Source organism: Mixophyes fleayi, chromosome 6, assembly GCF_038048845.1.
Source record: "Mixophyes fleayi isolate aMixFle1 chromosome 6, aMixFle1.hap1, whole genome shotgun sequence".
In the NCBI taxonomy this organism is placed as follows: domain Eukaryota; kingdom Metazoa; phylum Chordata; class Amphibia; order Anura; family Limnodynastidae; genus Mixophyes; species Mixophyes fleayi.
The window spans coordinates 179,281,213-179,304,475 of NC_134407.1; the positions used below are offsets into that span (position 1 = coordinate 179,281,213).

At 40.7% G+C, this 23,263-nt stretch overlaps 2 protein-coding genes across 3 annotated transcripts in view; both read right to left on the reverse strand.

The window, feature by feature from the left end:
* The window catches only part of IFI35 (interferon induced protein 35), a 721,240-nt gene that overhangs the window by 416,111 nt on the left and 281,866 nt on the right, over nucleotides 1–23,263 (reverse strand). The window lies entirely within an intron of this gene.
* Nucleotides 370–14,571, reverse strand: CCDC200 (coiled-coil domain containing 200). Of its 2 annotated transcripts, none has more exons than XM_075215379.1 (5): nucleotides 14,478–14,571; nucleotides 12,936–13,023; nucleotides 4,199–4,277; nucleotides 3,984–4,075; nucleotides 370–1,898 (listed from the first exon to the last, which is right to left on the reverse strand). In XM_075215379.1, the coding sequence occupies exons 2-5, from the start codon at nucleotides 13,008–13,010 to the stop codon at nucleotides 1,872–1,874; spliced, it is 273 nt and encodes a 90-aa protein (XP_075071480.1). In that variant the 5' UTR covers nucleotides 13,011–13,023; nucleotides 14,478–14,571; the 3' UTR covers nucleotides 370–1,871. The 2 variants fall into 2 exon arrangements, with proteins under 2 accessions (XP_075071480.1, XP_075071479.1); XM_075215378.1 differs by lacking the exon at nucleotides 14,478–14,571 and adding an exon at nucleotides 13,221–13,307.

The window sequence follows — 23,263 nt, forward strand, 5'->3', positions numbered from 1 at the left end:
ATTTATTTGTTATTGGCCCTTTTCCGCTCATTTAATAAATAAATTGAATATGAATAAGTGGAATACAATAATAAAAGTTCTCCTCTTATGCAATAGAGATTCTGCTTTACTATTAAATGGCTGAATAAATATTGGTGGTATATGGTTAATGTAAACGGCATGTGCGACTAACACTGCATCTCTACAATATCAATAGGTAGTGAATTGAACATTTTATAAATACAGATTATCTTTATATAAATAATTTAGTGTAGTACTATAACAAGATTTTCTCACTGTTAACGTATTTTTTAAATAACATATTCATTTTGCTTTTGTGGTATGGATGGATCACAATTTAACAGAGAAAGAAAACAACAAAAGACAGAGTGTTGCAACCAGATGATTTATTGTAGTGCTAGTGTATGCAGTTCAGGGTTCAGACAGGATTTACCTATCTTGTTGATGGAGGGAGCACAGTGGCGGATCCCGATCGCCCCCCCTAGCAGGGGCTTGCTGCCGACAGCAACACACTGTGCGGGTCCGTTCAGCAGTGACAGTGTGCTGCCCGGCTGCTCTGATTGTGTTTTAAACACAATCAGAGCAGCGGGACAGCACATTATCACAGCTGAACGGACCTGCACATACTGTGCAGCCGTCAGCAGCCTTAGAAGTCGGGAAAGTGGGTGGGGCTTAATTCGCCCCCCTACATCGCCCAGGGTATAGTCATTTCCTAGATCCGCCCCTGAGGGAGCATTGCATTACAGTGTTGAGTGGGTTCATGTGGTGTTATCCTTTGATTGGCTGTCTTGTATCCAGCAGGTTTAGGGTATGTTGTGGTAAATGTTGGTCCTGATTTGATGTTCCGGGACTGGTATGTCATGAGCTATTCACTGAGGACTAGTCCCCAGGATCCAGTTGTTAGATGAAGAAAAGATGTGTCAATAATTATTACATAAATAAGACATACACTGTATAGGTTGGACAGGAAATGTCCTATTTCCCACTAGATTGGAAAGGGTTCAAGTGTAGAAGGTGCGAGATCATTTAATCAAAAAACGATAAAGGCTGTAACTCTGATTGAAATAAAAAGCTACAAGTGTCTAAATAACAGTGTAGGGAGAGGTTGTAGACAATGAAATACTGTAATAAATGAACCCGCGAGTGGTGAAACACCATTTTGACATGATTATCAGCTTTTCTACAAAACAGTTTGTATATGACTTCATTCATTATTTACTATTGTTCATTTATTTACACTATTTTTTTTTCTATTTTCTATTTTTTTTATTTCACATTCTATTATTTATTTCAGTATTGCTTATATTTCTACTCCCTATTATTGTTACTTTTACATACAAGTCTACCTTATTTTCTCTCGTTTTATCACAATCACAAATCATCTTTACCTAGAGGTCCAATTACATGTCAGCACCAGCAAACGTCCTATGGTTTTGGTTCTTTTTGTTTACAATACATTGTTATATCCCCTGTGGGTGGACATTTCTTGGCCAAATTATACACTGTCTATTTTATTAATGTAACAATTATTTACATATATTTTCTGCATTTATGAACCCACCACGAGTGGAGCTTTGTCAAGAAAAACGGTCAACATTTACCACACCAGACCTCCTTCGATGCTGGTGGATGGATACAAGACGTCCCATCTATGGTAAACACCACATGAATCCACACAATTATTAACCCCAGAGCTCCACAGCTACAGAAAACGAAGTATTACCTATTTACTAGGATTATTAGGTGGCGGGCCACCATGTTTGTAGCGCATACGACACATAAGTAGAGTGAGTTCCGCTCAGTATTCCAAATAGAATTTATATGTTCTGTGAGTGCCAGGGAATAAAGGGTTTAAGTCCAGTTTCCATCCTTCACCACTGCTGGTTATACTGCACAGACTGTAAAATACAAAACATCATAATGTACTAGCACCAATGTAGTGAACCACCAACACTCCCGACTATTTCGTCTCACTGGCTGCAACTACATAACCACCTCTCTATAGAGGATATCTGAGCTTGAGGCAGCAAAAGAGAAAAACACCCTAAATACTACTAGTATTCATCCATTTTTTTTATACTAGTGATGTAACAATGCCAAGATTGGATTTGGAATCCTAATTTCCTTAATGATTTAGTGCACATGACTGTTTTCCCTTAAAATTACAGATGTTATCATTCAAGCTTCTACTAATTATATGCAAATTAAGGGGAGGGTTCAATTAGCTGCAAAGTGTCTCATGACCATTCCGGAGACACTTTGCGGCGGAGAGTTTAACAGAAATCTCTGCTCATTTTTCCACTCGCCGTATAGAGACGTGAGGTAAAATGAGCTGAGCTTTCTATCGTACTAATGCTAAAAATGCGCAGCCGCAATGTTCCTCAGAATTAAAGTCCCCTCAAAGACTGCAATTTGATTTGAAATTCAAAAATTATTTTTTTTGGGCTACTTTCTTAAATATAGGTTTGGTTCTTCCTTAATATACATGTTTGTTTTCATTCATTCACTATGGATACAAAACCTTCCATACGGCTGTAGTCTTTTTGATTTAACCCCTAACAATGAAAAAGAGTTTTGGTAACACATGAATGACTGATTTGGTTTTGGGACCGTTACTCTACAGTACTTACACTGTTCAATGTTAGTAAATAAAAAGCTTATGCACTTTTAAGAACGTGGTAGTTAGTAAGGACATAAAGAGGGAGCTGATTATGAAAGGGATAATGTACCTCCTGCTGTAAATTATAAGGATATTAGGCCTGATTCATTAAGGCAAGTTAAGCAAAAGTAAGTAGGTAAGGCAAAACCATGTTGCATTGGAGGGGGAGGTAAATTTAAAATGTGGCAGATTTATATTTGGAGTAGGGCATGTCCTACAGTAGATCAACTTTAAATTTCAGTCTACAAATAAGCTATCAGGTATTTGTGTGCCACGTGAAAAAATCAGACAGTATTTTCCTTGTGTGCAAAATAATAAACTAATTTGCACCCCTTGCATTGCAGCATGGTTTTGTCCAGAAAACGTGAGTAAGAAAACGTACTCAATTTTTTTGCTTAACTTTCCTTAATGAATCAGGCCCATTAATTCACAGAGGAGTTCCATGAGTCATAAAAGCATAAGGCTATGTTTTTATACAGGTCACACATGTCTGAGGTGTCTTTTAATATTTGTAATAAATTACAGTAGCTTGTGCGTATTCCTTATACTCCACACACAAGCTTTCCTATTAAAGTGATGACATCAGAACTCATCTTTTATACAGATATTATCATACTTGCCAACTCTCCCTGAATGTCAGGGAGACTCCCTGAAATAGGGGTGATCTCCCTCACTCCCTGAAGAGTCTGGTATTCTCCCTGATGCTGAGCCAGTACAAGATGTGGTTGACTTTGCCATCTGTGGCATGATGACACAGTTCAGAAATTGTGTCCTATGTCCATGTATTGATGCCTATGGAGGTGGCCATTTTCATGGAGACCAAGATTTAATCAAAGACTGACAGGTAAGACAACATGACTTCAGCAATGGAGACAGAAATGTAAAAGACACTTCAGTCTCTAGAGATTCATTAGCTGTTTTTTTTTAACACATAGTTGCCTACTCTCCCGGAATGTCTGGGAGACTCCCGTATTTCTGGTACACCTCCCGGGAGAGCGGGGCAACCTCCTGGTTCTCGCCCCCTGCAATAGATAAGTGGTGGGGGGCGGGGCTTAATGACGCAAATATCGCATCATCTTAGCCAAAATGATGCGATCCGTCAAGCCCCACCCCACACTCCCACCTCCCCCGGGATCTCCCTGAAGCCAACGAGGAAAAGTTGGCAAGTATGGATATTATTTACAGTTTTTGTGAATGTAAAAGGTCAGCCAATTATCTGAATAGAGCTAGCACAAGTTATTTTTTTGTTTTAAGTGGCATATCCCCATTACACGAGTTGACAACACCATTCAAGTTGCTCAGTACACACAGATATCATACTCACATTATATCGGCTTTGCATTTTGGCTGTGTAATCATCATCACGGGTTTTTGGTGGGGAGTATGTTCCCTTTGCACAATGTTGACAGATCTTATCTGGTGGAAAAGTCAATACAGAATTTGTGTTAGCTATATACCATCCTATTTGGGATTCCTTGTTAATATTGATCTTGCTGGTGCTGTGCAATGTTCTGTTGACAAACTGTAAGCTTTTCTAACCTGGTATTGGCTTGGAGAGTTCAGCAAAATTGTTCAGTTGTCCGGAGGATTGCGTCGGAGGCTGAACAGTATTCTCCAGCTGTGAAAAGAAATTATTTTGTGTCACATTTTTGAGGCGTGTGTATACTGGCCAACAGACACCGACACATTGGAATCATACTATAGCAGGTACACATGAAAACCTCACACAGCACAAATAAAGAAGCGCATCGGATTTTTATGGATATAACATATTTGACCATTCACATGCAAAGGGAAATGATGAAACGGACTACATGTGTTGTGATCTTGTTGCCTGCATTGATTGAAGCTGTCATTATGTTAACAAAAGAAAGAAGTAATTACAAAAATGTTAAGGAAAACTCTCCTTTCGCAACTGTACCAGCCCATGGTACTCAGAATCGGGCCCGCTTCGTCTCAGGGTTTTTTTCTCCTATGAAAAGTCGGATCAAGAAAGGAAAAATTATTCTAAATAAGTATGTGTATAGGATAAGAAAATATTTTAGGGTAAATAATATAAAGAGTAATATTAAGGACACATTAATTGTTAACTTAACTAAGGAGACACAGTTCTGGAATATTTATCATAAGGGGGCAAAGTTATGCAGCTGTCAAGGTGGCAGAGTTAGTATCCTACTGTCCCCAGGTTTATTATTCAGGCTCATCCCCCGGAACCCTCCATCTCCTTCTCTTCCTTTGAAGTCCATGCCATTCATCTCTTCTATCCTTTCCACCTTCGAATTGCTGTCACCTATTGCTCCACTGGCCCTGTTGTTATGGCTAGAGGCTATCATCATATACTTGCAGAACTAGGAGTAGAGGTCTTCACCTATGGCAGCCGCCTTTCCTGTAGAGCTAGTTGCGCTCGCAGATACTAAGATGCCCCCAGGTCTAAAACTCTAACATAGTGTAAGCTTATGAGTAACACCGCAGCACGGAATTAGGCGGAGACAGAAGATAGCAATGGTCAGAAATAGGCCGAGGTCTAGGGTCTAAAGCAGTAGCGTGGTCAGGTACAGGCAAGAGGTCAGGGCTGACGGTATGTTAGAGTATCCGAGTAACAAGGCAGAGGTCAGTGCAATCAGCATACAGTCAAAGTCCAATAAACAAGCCAAGGGTCATCTACAGTAAATAAATCCAAAGTTTGAACAGAACGGGCAGGAGCAGGTCAGCTATCAGGAGCTGAATGCTATAACCGACAGGGAGGCAAAGCCCTTCTTGTCTTATATACAGGAATGGACCAATGGCAGCCTAGTGGCGAGCCCGGATATCAACCAGCTGCAGCCTAATTTATGAGAAATGCCCCTAAAGGCTAATGAAATAATTATCTAATCTGCGCACGTGCCTGGCTACTGTCTCATGACGGGGCACGGCACTACACACTATCCTGGTGTCCTGACCATTGCTCAGGAGACGGTCGGGACGACGTCACCGGAAGTGACGTCACGGTCATAATGACAACGGCCAGGACGCAGCTGGTAAGTGAGTCGCGGCAGGTTGGCACCACTGCGGCTCGTAACATCTGTCTCCCATTACATTGACAGCTTTGCTGCCTGACTATTCCACTTCCTCTCCAGTGAGCAACCCACTCTTATTGTTGGGAGAGTCAATATCCTCATTGACATTCCTATTAGTTCTGCAGCCTCCAAACTTATGGACTCTTACAGTGGAGATGGATACTCACTGGATCTTGTCTTCTCCTACCTCTTCCAGCTTCTCTAATTCAGTCTTCCCACTTTTTGACCATAGCCACCTTTCTTTTAACCTTACCTTGCCCCGCCACTGCCCCATACCAAAATCTGTGTGTACACTGCGGCCCCTTAATGGCCTCAACACCAGCCTCTCCTCTGCCCCTCTCAATCCTGGGTGAACTCATCAGCTCCTATGGCCTCAACTACCACCTCTAGGCTGACGACACTCAACTTTACATCTCCTCTCCTGATCTCTCTCCCTCCCTCCTCTCTAGGGTGTCCGCCTGCCTCTCTGCCATCACCTCCTGGATGTCCACTCGATTCCTCAAACTTAACCTCGCCAAAACTGAACTCATAGTCTTTCCTCCCCCTCATGCCTCGCCCCCTTCTGACCTCTCTATCACTGTCAACAACACCTCTATCTCCCCTGTCCCCCAACTTTGCTGCCTCTGTGTCATCCTCGACTCCTCTCTCTCCTTTGGCCCCCACATTCTCTCTCTTGCTAAATCCTGCCGCTTCCAGCTGCGGAACATCGCTCGCATCCGGCCTTTCCTCTCCCAAGATGCCACCAAATGTCTTATTCACTCTCTGATCATCTCCCGCTTGGACTACTGCAACCTCCTCCTTACTGGACTCCCCCTCTCTCATCTCGCTCCCCTTCGATCTGTACTTAACGCAGCTGCTAGGCTTATCTTCCTTTCTCGCCACTCCTCTTCTGTCTCCCCCTCTACCTATCCCTTCACTGGCTCCCATTCCCCTACAGAATCCTGTTCAAGCTCCTCACTCTTACATACAAGGCCCTCGCCAATGCCACTGCACCCTACATTTCCACCCTCCTCTCTATTTATGCTCCATCCAGCTACCTCACCCTCCTCCTCGAGGACCCTCTTCCCCTTGTCCCCTCTCGCTCCCTCCTCCCCCCACTGGGGGTCTCCCTGTCACCCGTGCCCTCCCTCTTGGACTCTGTCTTAGGAGGACCTTCCCCTCTCCCCTCCCCCGCCCCCCTAGCTGTGCTTTGAGCTCACTGAGTTACTGTGCTTATTGTTTACTGTATTGTGCTGTCTCACCTCGTATTGTAATTTCGTTTGGCCCTGTACGGCGCTACGGACACCTAGTGGCGCCCTATAAATAAAAATTAATAATAATAATAATACACTCCTCTTTGATATCTCTACCCTGTCCTGCCACAATGCTGCAGTTTCTCTTTATAGCACTACACTCTCCACTGACCTGGATGAGGCAACCTGACCCACCATGGTTCGGCAGTCAAAACGCCAACCCCGGCACTCCACTCAAACTAGCAGCCAACAAAACAATGATCTAACTCCGCCAATGGAGGAAATCACACTCCAAAACTGTCTTTATCCACTGTAAATGTATACTGTCTTCTTACTTTACTGTCCCCCCTACTTTAGATCCCTAATATCCGCTCAGTCCAACAATCCCAATCGCCTCTTTTTCACTCAAAAACTCAATTCTCTGACCCCCTCTATCCTTCCCCCCTTTCATTACTGCTCTTCTCCTTCTATTGTCCCCTCAGCATTGCCTCTACCTCTGCCTCCCCACACCCCAATTACCACCTCTCACTCTTACTTCCCGGACTTCTCCCCATCCGTGGACCTCCCTTCCTCTGCTTTTACACCTCCAATCTTTTAAGCACTCTCTCAAAACCCACCTTTTGACCTTGTCCAATCCCACCTCCACCTGAGACTACTCCATCTACACCTCTTCCCCCCACTTCCTTCTAGCTCCTATCATCTCAGATTTCCCCATTTGTCTCAGCTTCCCATCACTCTAGACTGTAAGCTGTCATGAGCAAGGCCCTATTTTCCTTCTCTCTCATTTCTACACCTCCTTCATCTAACTCATTGGACCTGTTCTATGTCCATGTTCTATTTTATGTTTAAGTGTAACTTGTATGCTTTTAATGTAATATTTTAGACTTGTTCTATTTTGTATGCTTTATATTGCTGTACGTCCAGCGCTGCATAATCTGTGGCACCTTACAAATAAACAATGATCATGAATAATGCTCAAACACATAGGCCATTCTTCCACAGTATAACCAATGCTGTCTTTACACATACTGTTAAGACACCTGGGGGGTGGTAGGTCTACTAAAGCTTCTAAAAAAGTGAAGTGTTAACCATAGCAACCAGATTCTCACTATCATTTATCTAGTGCAGCGATGGGCAACAGATGGCCGCATGCGGCCCTCCGAGCCTTCATCTGCAGCTCCCAGCTCCTTCCTGCTGTATCGTCAGATTTGTTTGTTATAGCTTGTAACACTTGTTTAAAACGCCTGATGGTATATTATTACAGATCGGTGTCTGTTTCTTTGATTAAATGAATTGTTTTAATTTAGTATTAAGCTTAAGGGTAATGTGCGACCGTTTTGAAGGTTAGAGGGCCGCACTCTGCAGCCCCTGAAGTATTTCAGGTGCCCATCACTGATCTAGTGCATTCTAGAAAATGATAGGTAGAATCTCATTGGTTGCTATGAGCAACACCTCCACTTTTCCATTTGTAGAAGCTTTAGTAAATCTATCCCAAGGGTTTAAGGCAATTGGATGTACGACAGTTTGCGTAGCGTATTCATCATCATCATTTATTTATATAGCGACAACATATTTCGTAGCGCTTTACATATGGGGACAAATACAGTAAACTAATATGTTAGGAGGCGTATCTTTTGCACCTGATTGAGATGTGCACTGCTCTGCAGAAATACTCTCATTTTTCATATTTATTTTTTTCACAGTAAGTTACTTCGATTTTGCGACCACGTCTGCCTCAGCCCCACTGTGACAGATCAACAGAGACTGCAGTGTAATTGTTGCCAAGAATCTTGCTACTGTTGAATTATGACTCCTCTGTGAAGTATTTAGTTACTCAAACACTCCTATAGTTTCATAGCTGAAAATGATAGCTCTCCTGTTGTATTGTATGTCAAAGCAGTTTGCTTGCTGTGGTGTCTAGGTGCTATATTGGAACAACGACTGAAAGTGCCATGGCTTGTAATTGGATTCTGTCATTGTAACAAAATTCCACCACTCGGAAGAGCACTAATCTAACTGCAATCATTTTCACCCATCATTTTCTCCTGTAAATTAACCAATATAGGTCCGAAATAAGGAACCTGATAAATTATCATCCAGTTTAAGACACTGGGGAGTAAATGTATCAAGCTGAGAGTTTTCCGGCGGGTTTTAAAAATCAATCAGATTCTAGCTATCATTTATTTAGTACATTCTGCAAAATGACAGCTAGAATCTGATTGGTTGCTATAGGCAACACCTCCACTTTTCGAACCTGCCGGAAAACTCTCAGCTTGATACATTTACCCCTGGATCTTATCTACTGGGTTTTTTTTTACCACCTTGATTTGCATAAATGCACTTAGATTTCGTCCAGGGCCCATAGCGAAACAAAATCACCACATTTGTGCAGTAGCAGGAGCTTGTACAGGGAGTTGGCCGAGGTCAACACATTGCCGCTGAAGTACAGAAGAGGTACATTGTGTGTCTTGTTTGGTGCAGTACAGAAACAAGATTCAGAAAAATATATTGATTTTTTTTTCCATGAGCAAAATTATTGTAATAAGATAATCCTCAATCAGCATCACGAATGTGTGGTCCCTATACTGTAGCAAAAACCAATTCCTGTCACACTGATTATAACACACCAAATAAACATTTGACTTTACCATAATTTTATTTTGTTAGCCTCTGTGACTCTGAAACGAAACACTCAGTCTCGGAACGAACAGACGATTTAATCCACCTACAGCACTCTCTACATTTAACACAGACAGTCGTGTGAGTGCATACACACTGCAAGATCAGAAGCCGGTTGGAATGAGATTTTTAAACAAAACGAGCAATGAAATGAAACGACAATCGGTACTTTGGAACGGCTCTCGGTAATCATGCGAGTATACACACTAATGCGATATCGGGCCAAACCGTCATTTATCAGATGTATGGCCTGATAGTTGTCTGAAAAACCTATAGGGGTATATTTACTAATCTGCGGGTTTGAAAAAGTGGAGATGTTTCCTATAGCAACCAATCAGATTCTAGCTGTCATTTTGTAGAATGTACTAAATAAATAGCTAGAATCTGATTGGTTGCTATAGGCAACATCTCCACTTTTTCAAACCCGCAGTTTAGTAAATATACCCCCTAGTGTGTACCTAGCCTTAACCCTTACCACAGAGTATCACTTATCTGTCCCAAGGATATTTTATTGATATATTGCGGTGGTAGGTGATTTTCTAACACTGTGATAAGAGACAATAGAAAAAAACTGCCTGATCTTTGCATATTAGTAAATAGACCCTTACATCCTGTACTACAAAAATAAAAAATCGATTAAATGTGCAGTGCACTATAGAAGAGATTATCAGATCTACAACTAAAGCATACAACACAAATTTAAACATTTGCTGCAAGGAAATCAGCTTATTTATTTAATTGAATCCTTACATGCTACTGACCTAAACACTTAGGGCTTGATTCATTAAGGATCTTAAATTGAGAAACTTCTTATTTCAGTCTCCTGGACAAAACCATGTAAACAAACAATGCAAGGGGTGCAAATTAGTATTCTGTTTTGCACATAAGTTAAATAATGCCTGTTTTTTCATGTAGCACACAAATAATTGATAGCTTATTTGTACACTGAAATTTAAAGTTGATATGTGTGTGCTACATGAAAAAACAGTCAGTATTTAACTTATGTGCAAAACAGAATACTAATTGTCACCCCTTGTAACATGGTTTTATCCAGGAGACTGAAATAAGAAGTTTCTCAAGTTAAGATCCTTAATGAATCAGGTCCTTATAGTTTGTAAGTACAAACCCATATTTAATAGAAATCCTATTCCAAAGGTTACTAAATATTTTGGGGAATAGAAAAATAAATATTTGCATCACTTCTGGTATTAATTGGCGTCAACTAATAAAAATCGTATCTTTAGTAGACTGTAAGCATACGCCACATTACGTTGACATCATAGATGAATATACAGGTGACCTATTGTGCAGACATACATTACATACATTAATTAGCTGAATTCATGTTATAATTCACATTATGGAATTCCTTATTTGTTTAATATACCTTTTCATACTGATAACAAGGTCACCTTTAGTGTGATTTAGTCCGGCAATTTAGTAATTTAATCCCCACAACATTTCTCTGTGTATGGGATCAAAATGCCCAAGCAGAACAGTAAGTCATTTGGATTTTTGTAGGTTTGGTTTGTAAATTGATTTGGCTGTAACCGTAATCTGTATGTGTGTGCAGTAATCCCACTTATTGGATCCAGTAGTTTGACCTTATCACTGAATGACTCGAACTGTGCAATTTAGCCTACTGTGTGTGGCTAAATTAAACATAACTGGTCATTAGGCAATCAGGCCAAAACATAGGATCTGCTCATTTAATGGCAATTTTAGGAACAATTGTTTGGCTGCATAAAATTTTACCACCACTAATCCTATAATTCTATTTGAACCAACAATTTCTTGTATTCAATTTAAACTAAAATAGTTTAAAGTTATATGGGTCATGTGCACTATATGCATTATGCTATATATATGTTATCAATGATTTTAGTTTGATCTCAAAGCAAAATATTTTGGTTTGATGATGGGGATTATTGAAATTAAGGTAATTTTCAAAAGTCAAGTAGTTTATTTTGTTTTAAGCAAGTATATTAATCTTTTTGCTGTTTGTTTTTAATTTGACCCTTTTGTATATTATATTTTACATATATCTTATATATTTTTAGCCACAGTGGTTGTGGATAATGTACTAGCTGATACATCTTTCCAACAGCATGACAAAATCATTGAGGACAGAGAATGTTTGCTGCAGTCAGAGCTATTACAGAGTTTGTAAGCAATATATCTATACTGTACATGAAAAAACTTGCGGCAACTTTTAATCAGTGTGAACAGGGAAAAAAACATATAATGCATTTTTGCTGCATCTTTTTTTTTCTTACTAGTAGTTTATATAAAAGGCACCAATGCTATGCGAAGAGAGTTTACAGCTGGCCAGAGACATTGCAAAATATCAATTTTGTAGCCCCAAAATGTATATGGTGCCCAATAATGATCAAATTGATTTAGATCAGATTATCGTGCATGCCCATAAATATAGTATAAAGAGGATTATGGCTGCCGGCTGTCATCTTCCACTATACTTGCCAACTTCTTGTAATTGGCTTCCGGGAGCTGCCGGGGGGGGGGGGGAGGTTGGCATGCAGGGGGCGGGGACCCAAAAATTGCGTCCTTTTGGACCCACTCCCGGGACTTAATGACGTAATATTACAGCAGGGGGTGGGGCCAAATGCCGCGATTTCCGGACAATCGCAGCATTTTGGACCTAATTCTGCCCACTTCACTAGTAAGTGGGCAGATGCGGAAGATTGCCATACTCTCCCTGGAGTCCGGGAGACCCACCCCGCATCCGGGAGAGTTGGCAACTATGATGTAAGCTCTCTAATGAGCGGGGTCCTCCATATCCTGTTTTTCATATCTGCATTTATTTTGTCTACCTTGTATGTCCCTGTTTTATGTATGTACTGTTTTCCCTACTGCAGAGCTGTACAATAATAATAATATTAATAATGTGTGGTCATTTTCTGAAAATGATGCTGGAAGCAGGTTTAGCCCGTGTGTGGTCATCTAACATGTATACTATGCAGTCTCAATAAAAACGGATATAAAACATAGGTAATGGGTTCTAATGAAGCACAAATAAAATCAAAAGTTGCTGTGCGTTGGTCCTATTAGTGAACCACCAAATGTGCTGCTTAATTTATATTTAATGAGTAAAACAAGTCCTTTGGTAGAATATGTGTTGTGTGCTGTATCACATGACTGTTTTGTTATTTTATTGCAATGCTTTACTGTGCTTGTATTTATTCTCGGTGCACTAACTCTGTATAAAATGACACAAAAGAGTATGCTGACGCTATGTAAATAAATGTTAATAATACAAGATCGTATCAATGATAAGTGCAGATCACTCACCGCCTTCTCAAGATTGGATCTCCTCCTGTCCAGGACATGCTGCCTCCTCCTTGCTTCCCAGTGATAAGATGACATAGTGCTACGTGTTCTGTATGAGATTATATAAAAGCCAATAAAAAAGAAGAAACAGAAAATATAGCAACAATTAATAAAGTTAAATAGTAACTAGCCTCTTCCAAATGTATGCCATAGCATAGCAAAAAAAAATAATCAAGAGGGCTTTTTTTTATCATTAATTCAACTATAACTGAGTTGAGGTTCCAGGTACAGTGTAAAGATAATTACCCCAAGAAGTCAGCACATTGGTAATCATTAAAATGCAGCTTGATAGACGCAAGCCTGCACTATGAAGCCAACTAGTATATGTCTCCTCCCTCCACTGCCCCAGGCTGATCTCCCAGGATGCTTGTAATTAACATCACAATGCAGTGTCCAGGCAACTGGACACAATGAGCGAGCTTCACCAGGAGATAGCATGCTAACAAAATAGAAAGAACATTTATTCTGTAATTACAATGTATGTCTCCTTTGCTGTGTCATAAGAATAACGTCAACATGCATGGATCATTAGCAAGAATAGCTATCCCTTTCATTTTCAGCATATTTGCATGTATCAACTTTAAAGTGTGCCAATTGCAGACCCTCCAGGATGTTTCTCTTGTATAAAATGTCACTTATTTATTGCAGTTATTGATGGTAAATTTATTTATGCCATACTTCAGCATAGATAACTGCAATAATAACGGCAGCACAGTGGCTAAGTGGTTAGCACTTCTGCCTCACAGCGCTGGGGTCATGAGTTCATATCCTGACCATGACCTTATCTGTGTGGAGTTTGTATTTTCTCCCTGTGTTTGCCTGGGTTTCCTCCGGGTGCTCCGGTTTCCTCCCACACTCCAAAAACATACTAGTAAGTTAATTGGCTGCTATCAAAATTGACCCTAGTCTCTCTCTGTCTGTCTGACTGTGTGTGTATGTTAGGGAATTTGACTGTAAGCTCCTATGGTTCAATGACTGATGTGAGTGAGTTCTCTGTACAGCGCTGCGGAATCCGTGGTGCTATATAAATAAATGGTGATGATGATGAATAATAAATTAATGGGGTGGGTGCGATCTGTCGACTCTGAACCTGTCCACAGTCAGGTTCTGGACACCAAAATGTTGACAGTCAGAATGTCGATAGATTCAGTATGTCTACGGGGTAAAAATGGCAACACTGACTGTCGACAGGTAGTAAAGTCGACACTGCCAGCCAGCAAGGCGGCTGCATTGCTGGCTGGCAGTGTCATTGCCGTTTCAATGGTGACATTGTGACTGTCGACTTTACTACCCGTCGACAGTCAGTGTTGCCATTTTTACCCCGTAGCACAATACAATGCATAATGCAGCAAAAGAAGAAATAAAATTAAACATTAGTACATTTAAAAAAACAAAAAGCATACCCTGGCACCTAGTGGACCAAGACAAAATGTAAATAAAACAAACTCCTCGTTTGTAAAATAACTTTATTTGGAATAAATAGAAAAAAACTGTAGTACTCACTAACATCCAAGTTCTTGCTTATCCATAAAATAAAATGATATCATAGGATCTTGCAGCTTGACACCTGAAAAAAAATCCCTATCCATAAAAAAATAAAAGAAAAAGACAAAAAGTTTTCAAAATTCAGGGGATACTTGCTTGGCAAAATAATAAAAAAAAAGGCTTGGGACTGTAGCAAACTAGCTCTTCATATGAAGAGCTCCTGCTGCATAATGTGAAAATTACAGCCGCTAGGTCTATTTATAACGTGGAGCTTTCCCATGTCCTTAACTCGTTGATAACACTACTATCTCCTCTGTTCCCCAGCTCTGCTGCCTGGGTGTCATTCTTGACTCCTTCCTCTCCTTCACACCTCACATTTAATCTCTTGCCCCATCCTATTGCTTCCAGCTTCGCAACATCGCCTGTATCAGACCCTTACTCTCCCAGGATGCCACCAAAACTCTTATTCGCTCACTGATCATTTCTCGTCTCGACTACTTCAACCTTCTCTTTACTGGCCTCACCCACTCCCATCTTACTCATCTTCAATCTATACTTAATGCTGCAGCTAGTCTTATTGTCCTCTCTCACCACTTCACATCTTCCTCACCTCTCTACCAAGCCTTACACTGGCTCCCCTTCCCCTACAGAATCCTCTTCAAACTCCTCCCCCTCACATACAAGGCCCTCTCCAACTCCACTGCACCCTACATCTCCAACCTCATCTCCATTCTTAATTCCTCCCGCCCACAGCCAACGACCATTGCCTCTCCTCCCCACCAGGGCCATCTTAACAACATTATGGGCCCCCGGGCAAAGCAGTGCACTGGGGCCCCTACATATATACACACATATATATATATATATATATATATATATATATATATATATATATATATTATTAATTTTTTATTATTATTATTAATTTTTATTTATAGGGCGCCACTAGGTGTCCGTAGCACCGTACAGGGACAAATGAGATTACAATACGAGGTGAGACAGCACAGTACAGTAAACAATAATCACAGTAACTCAGTGAGCTCAAAGCACCGCTAGAGGGGCGGAGGAGGGGAGAGGGGAAGGTCCGCCAACGACGGAGTCCAAGAGGGAAGGCACGGATGACAGGGAGACCCCTAGAGGGGAGAGGAAGGAGCGAGAGGGGACGCGGGAAAGAGGGTCCTCAAGGAGGAGGGCTAAGTAGCTGGAGAGCAGAGTTAACAGTGGTGAAGACAGGAGGAGAGAATACCCTGCTCAAAGGAGCGTACGATCTAAGGGGTGGAGTAGACAGACAGAGAGACACGGGGGAGAGATGGAGGAACGGAGGATAAGGATAAGGGGGGAGGAAGAGGTAGAAGAAAAGGTAGGAAGTTAAGTGGGAGACTGGAAGGCTTTAAGAAAAAGGTGGGTTTTTAAAGCCCGTTTGAAACTGGACAGATTAGGGGAAGTTCTGATGGAGGGAGGGAGCTTGTTCCAGTGAAGAGGGGCAGCACGGGCGAAGTCTTGGATACGCGCGTGGGAGGAGGTGATCAGGGGGGAAGAGAGGCAACGGTCATTGGCAGAACGGAGAGGGCGGGATGGATAGATATATAGATATATATATATATATATATATATATATATATATATATATATATATATATATATAGAGAGAGAGAGAGAGAGAGAGAGAGAGAGAGAGAGAGAGATACAGATATAGATATAGATATATAGAGATAGATAGATGTACTTGCTCAGTGACCCTTGAAGGTTTTTTATTGCAGGTTTTTTCTTTTGCAGGATTGTTTATTCTAATTAAGAGCCCTGCCTATGGGACCCCCTTTGCCCGTGGGGCCCCCAGGCACCTGCCTATCGTGCCCAATGAAAAAGATGGCCCTGCTCCCCACTGGTAACCACATTTCACTCCTTCCAAGAGTTCTTTGTCCCCCAGCACTGGAACAATCTCCCTCGTTCTATCAGACTATCCCCTAGTTTGTATAGCTAAAATTGTCATTCAAAATCCACCTGTTTAGAAAAGCCTACCAGTCCTCCACTTAACCATTTCATCATTTAGTATAGCTCACCCTCTTTCATCTTCCATCTCTCCCACTTTTGCTTCTTACACTCAAAACCCATTACATTGGCTCACCCCTATGTGTCAACTGTTTGTGTATCCCTTTAGGTTGTAAGCTGTAGTGAGCAGGGCCCTCTTCTCTCCGTTTCTCATTGCCTATAACTTTTGCTCACTAACTACACTGCGCACCTCTTACTTGGGCTCTCTGCCCATTGACTCCACTCCACCATTGTCTTTGCACCTCTTTCAGTGGCTCTGATTGCATGTGGGGAGACTGAGGGCATGAGGGGAGACTGATGACATATATGGAGGCTGTAAGGCATATAAGGGTCATATGGGGAGGTCTGATTGAATGTGGGGTGGCTAATGGGCATGTAAGGAACATGTAGGGATATCTTATGGTATGAGGGAGGTTTGTTAGGCATGTAAGGGACATGTGGGGAGATCTGACAGCATGTGGGGGGTCTGTTCAGCATGTAAGAGGCATGTGGCGAGGTCTGATGACATGTGGGGAGGTCTGATCGCATGTAAGGGACGTGTGGGGACGTCTGATGGGCATGTGAAGTGGTTTTAGGGGCATATTGGTCATTTAAGACTTTTTTTTCACCACTTCAACAGTTCTCTCTACAGTAATACAGTAGCAGTGTGAGCTTCTGTGAAGAGCCAGACTAATAGTAGCCCTTTAAACCATCCTCCACTAGACACAGCAGTGAGGTAAGAGCTCTGCTAATTTGATAGTTATTGTGCAAGATGTGATAAATTATGGTATATTTTCAATGTATGTGTGTGTGTGTTTATATGTGTGTATGTATATACACACACATGTAAAATAAAGTTGCTCTTTGTGGAATCTATCAATATTATTTGTCTCTGACTGGTTGGCCACACCTGCCCTAGAGTATAATATACCACTGTACATGACCAATTATTTCTTTCTATTTTATTAAAAATATATAGTAGCATAAGGAGTATAAAAAAAACCCATACAAAATATGTGCAGATAGTGAGAATTAAATATAATGAGCAAAATTATAAAATTCAGTTGGTTAATAAAAAAAATACAAAAAGCTCCAGGAAAGCTACCAGGCCCCAAAATTTCCAGAGATAAAGGACCGATACAATAAGGAATGCAAATGACTATGTGCCGTATTTTTCATAAAATTGCTCTGCGCATGCTCAGAAACGGACTATATGCCAGTGAACGTAAGTACATGCAAATCATCTTCAAATGCAAAGGACACTTCCGACAGGCTACGATTTCAAGGCCAGAGCCAAGGTGGTGTCACGGCAATAGGGTTTCTGGAATTTGTCTCAGGACCCCTGGGACTTGCTGCGGCAGGAGTGTAGTGGAAACCGGGAGGAGGAACCACACAGAAGATAATAGCTGGAATCTGTACACAAGCAGTTGGCATGAAGGTGAATCCACACAAGGAATAAATAACCAAGGTATTTATTTCAGCAGGCAGAATGAAGCTGAATTCACAGAAGGGTTAATGGTTTGCAGTACATATAACAGCTACAAGATGAAGCAACTGAATTCTCACAGAGGGTTATTGGTTTGCAGTTAATATAACAATAAGATAAAGCAGCTGAATTCATACAAAGGGTTACTGGTTTGCAGTTCATATAACAGTAACTAGATGAAGCAGCTGAATTCACACAGAGGGTTATTGGTTTGCAGTTCATATAACAGCCAGCAAGATGAAGTTGAACTCACACAGAGAAGTTCATAACACAGCTGCAGGATGTGGCTGAATTCTCTCAGAGGATAAATGGTGGAGATCTGTATACAGCAGGACGATAGAAGCAGCAAAACAACAGCAACCATGGAGATCAGGAACTAGCAAAGTGTTGCACTGGCAATTTGCTGAGTGTAGGAGGAGACTCTTATAGTCTGCAGAGGAAGCCAATTGGTGGATGAGATCAGGTGTTCAGACTCAGCAAGATGTTTAGCAAAATTCTCACCCAAGATGGCAGCCTCCAGTACTGCAGACAGAAGTCACGCTTGTCCCAGGATAGAATGCTGCATTCGACCAGGTGGGACATGTACGGTGATATGGTACCGCTGAGTGGTGTAAACAGGGCTAAGACCCTGATTTGTGACAGGTGGCCTATTCAAGCCCTGGTTATCTCTCAGGTCATAATTTTTAGCCATATCACTTGCACCAGCTACAGGTCGGGTGTAAGTGTCAACTGATAGTGATGACAGTTTCGTATGTATGCTACAAAAAGTGTTTGCAATCAAGAGCACTGTAAATATGCATTTTATGTACAGCTGGCATTAATAACAGCCTGATTTATGTATTTAATGAGGGGAAATATTATTAACAAGTGTTAATGACTTTAATAAGTTTGTTTTTATCTGTGCATTATGATGAGACTTTATATATACATATGCACTGTGCATATCCTGCAGTGTGTTGTGATCGGTCTGCATATGGCAAATGTCGTATAGGCAGAGTGTACTAAGACCCATATTCAACTCAAAACGTTTCTTGAAATCCTCTTCTTGGTGAATACAGGCGTACCGGCTTTCCGTCCGTTTAAAAAAACGACAAATTGCGTTCACTTTGCGTCTCTTAATGAATCAGGCCCAAAATTTTAAAATCTAGGATTGGCCCTGGAAAATGGAAATAGATGACAAATGTAATTGAAAAGGAAACTACTACCATAGCTGGAAGATGCATCTTTGGCATCACATATGTGCTGTAATATGCTGCATTGTCAATGTGCTGAATGCAGAAAAGTGTGGAAATGGGCAGCATTCTGAAAACTGTTACTGCAACGCAATATTACAAACGCAAATGGGTATGTCATGAGCCAACTCAGAATGCCAGTCTATGTATTGCAATTATCCATTTAGGAATACAATGACTCCAATTGACAATACATATTCTGGTATGAAAAGATTTCTATACAGAGACAAAACAAAAATGGAATTCATTACTATCAGCATTTAAAAACACAATGATAACAATATAACTTCTGTTCCAAAAAGAGATGTTATTGTTGCAATATATAAATATCATGGTAGAGTATATCAGGTCCTGTTTAGTTTGTGTTCCTCTTTGGAAAGCACCATACACAGTAATTATAATAATGTTGCTTTATTCATTGTTCCAAAAATAAACATAAAGATGCAGATTAAAAATTACAATAACATCAATGGATACCTAATCTCCTAGTACACATATTTAGACAAATCTAAAAAAAATTATAGCCAAGTTCAATATATAGCCATTATATCCAATCCTAAAAATAGTAGGGACAAGGTGCAAAAGAGCCGCTAATAATGTTAAGAGATTCGGAAACTAAATAACACATACCTGGGGGTATATTTACTAAACTGCAGGTTTGAAAAAGTGGAGATGTTGCCTATAGCAACCAATCAGATTCTAGCGGTCATTTTGTAGAATGTACTAAATAGTGAAATCTATAATCTGATTGGTTGCTATAGGCAACATCTCCACTTTTTCAAACCCACAGTTTATTAAATATAATCCCTGGTGTGTAATCAAAACCACTCTAAATTAGTGGCAAATCTAGATAACATGATAAATACAAAGAATGATAAAAAAAAAAACAACTAAATACAGTAAATATCTTTATCAAGCACAAGAGGAAAAACAATGTTATAAAGTTATTTGTTCTATCAATTATTTGAATAAAGAAGATAAGGTAACAATCATTCTGAAGATGTTGTATATCGGGGAAATTACTACAAAATACAAAAAAATACCTTAGATTATCTATGTACAAATTTAACTGTGAGAGTGACTGAAAGAGCAATGCTCTCTGAAAACACTATGGATATTGACATGTAAAAGAATAAAATCACAATCTCTCACTACCATCATACCAACCAGAAGCCATGTTGTCTCTACACAGATCTTTTTACTATGTAGAGAAAAGCCACTATCTCCAGCGTAAACAAGTGTTTTCACCGGACATAGGCTTCTATCCCATGGGGAAGCCTATTTAACAAGGACCTCATGTCCAGAAAGTGTTTAGAATAGACTCACCTTGATGAAAATCAATTTGTATTGAAACGATCATTATCGGGATCCGTTGTAATCATTTTGCCTGACTCTTGAACACATTTAAATCTCTTCTCCACCCTCCCATCCCAAACCCTCCATCTACAATCAGTGCCCAGAATCTTGCTTCCTATATCAAGGAGCAAACACACAAAATTTTTCCCCAGCACACTGCTATAGCCAGCAAAAGACCTGCCATTTCTACTGTAGATAAAAATGCAAAAGTCTTAGTTGCACAGATTTGCAAATGTAAAAGCCACCCACCATGCAAGTTCGCTGCCCAGGTGTGATCCCTGACTCAGAACTATCCTTTGCTCCCACACATCAACTCTGTTTTTAAATCATGCTGCATACATCTAAAAAACATTTCCAGATTACACACAGATCTCATAAAAGACACTGCAAAAACTCATGCTTGCGCAGAAGTATCCAGGAATGGATGGTGAAGCAGTAGGATTACTCAGCTATTCCGGCAATATTACATTAGTAATTTGCAGCAATAACATTTTATTATCACCACATAAAAGAAAATAGACCCAACAGTAATAAAGAAAAGATAAAGAGGGAGAGAAAAAACTTCACCATACAAATATCTAAAACATAGCTTGAATTAGAGACTCTGACATTGCTTTCTGTAAATACATGTTTAAAAACAAAATGTGAATGCATTTGTAAACATATTTAATGCATACATAAATCCAATGCAGTTTATAAAAAAAAAGAATAGTAAACACAAGTGCATGGCGCTCAACCTTTGAAGTTGGGGAATCAGGAGAATGTGTGCGCACTGCTGCAAAGGGGGCGTGGTCACATGTCACAGGGTACAGCCATGTCCCATCGGTGATTCAATGCTTCTGAGCTTCCTGCTACCTCCAAAACACCCTTTCAGTACTGCCTGCAGAGCAGCAGTGAATTGAACATATTCCCATTTTTCCCACCACTGGACAAAGCTGTCTAGTCCATGGGGCAGTGAATGTACCCAAAGACAAATAATGCCAACAGAGAGCTAATGACCTCTGTGCTGTGCCGCACATGCTCTCTATTCTGCACTATTTTTCAGCATTTTTCTTGGATTGTGTGAATTCTGGCATGGACATGCAAGCGATTCACTTTGCCTTGTTTTTTTTGCTTTTTTACTGCTGCTCAGCGTTTTTTTCTTACTTTTTAATGTGTTATTCAATTATTTTTATGCATAGTAGAAATTTTGTGTTTAATACAGTAGCCTTACATGTTACTGGATTATTTTTTGTACAGTGCTTGTTTGTCCAGACTGATAAAAAAAAAAGAAGCATACTGAGACCCGTGTCCAGGTCCTAATATACATTACTTTTAGACATATGTAATTTAGCACTCTGGTATTTGTGTGCCTATTCAGAAGACTTAAACTCATACTTGCCTACTCTCCCGGAATATCCGAGAGATTCATACATTTTGTGGAATCCGCCCTGGCTTCTGTCATGGTTCATGCTTCATTTTAGTCTGAAGTGCGTGTGGTCTTGATGATGAGATTTGATACTTGTTATCATGGCCCCACCCCCTGCTGTTTAATGATATGAGTAGGTCAGCTGGACTGTAATGCCGCTTGTCCTTTGGATCTCCCTCAAACCGAAATAGGGCCACAAGGGCCTGGAACTGAAAATTATTAAAGATGTATTGTGAACAGCATCGTCCCACCAGAGGGGGCCTGGCCAGCATGTGGGGGCAGGTGAATTGGAAAAAAAACAATAGCTCTTTGACAAACATCAGCTGGAAGACAATAAATAAAGTTTTCACTTCCATGAAAATTAATGTTTGAGCTCTGCTGATAAAATGCTTAACGGTTGATGTTCTTATCTTAAATAACCTCTCCTACCCTCTTAAAATTCACCTTAAATAATTGACACCAGATATACTTGTGGCAAAATAAAAGAGTTAATTTTAGGGCCAAAAAACTGTATGGTGCAGGCAGTGCCGTAACTAGACATTTTGGTGCCCTGGGCGAGACTGGGCATCGGCGCCCCCCATCTAAGTGGGAGTGGCATTTGACAAGTGGGTGTGGCCAACCTAATGTGGGTGTGGCTAGCACTTTACTGAAAGAATTTGTATATTATAATATATATATATATATATATATATATATATATGGTAATAATTGGTAGATGTTTTTCTATAAATAACGTGGTTTACTAGAGTCCCACTTTCCAACTGGGCGGGGGTGATGGAGGCCAGGTGGCTGCCATTGGGAGCTGTCTGTCACTGGCTCTTGTAATGGGACGGGGGTTGGGGGTGCAGCTATGAGACCCCCTCATACAATAACTCTGGACAGCTGTGAGGGGCAGCTAGGATTCTTCTCATACCGGCCAGCCAGCTCCTGTGACAGCTCAGCAACACCTGGGGACAGCCAGTAACAGCCCTGTAGGGCTAGAGGGGGACACTATCTCACTTCAAGGATTAGCCCAAGGGGGCATAGCGCTTGTATTAGACCAATTGACTAATATCTCTGACGGTATTGACATGTGTTTGCCTCTGGCTGTTTGTCTGGAGTCTGCTCTATATTATATCTTCCATAATGTCCCAATTATCAGTCACACCAGGGTTCTCTTACATGTTTAAAACTTATGTCCTGATTACAGTATTCTGCAATTAGAAAGTGAGTAGGAAGAAGGGGACAGATCTTTATGTTCAGGGTGAAATAGGTAATTTTTATAGATTGTAACTACACAGGACAAACACTATGA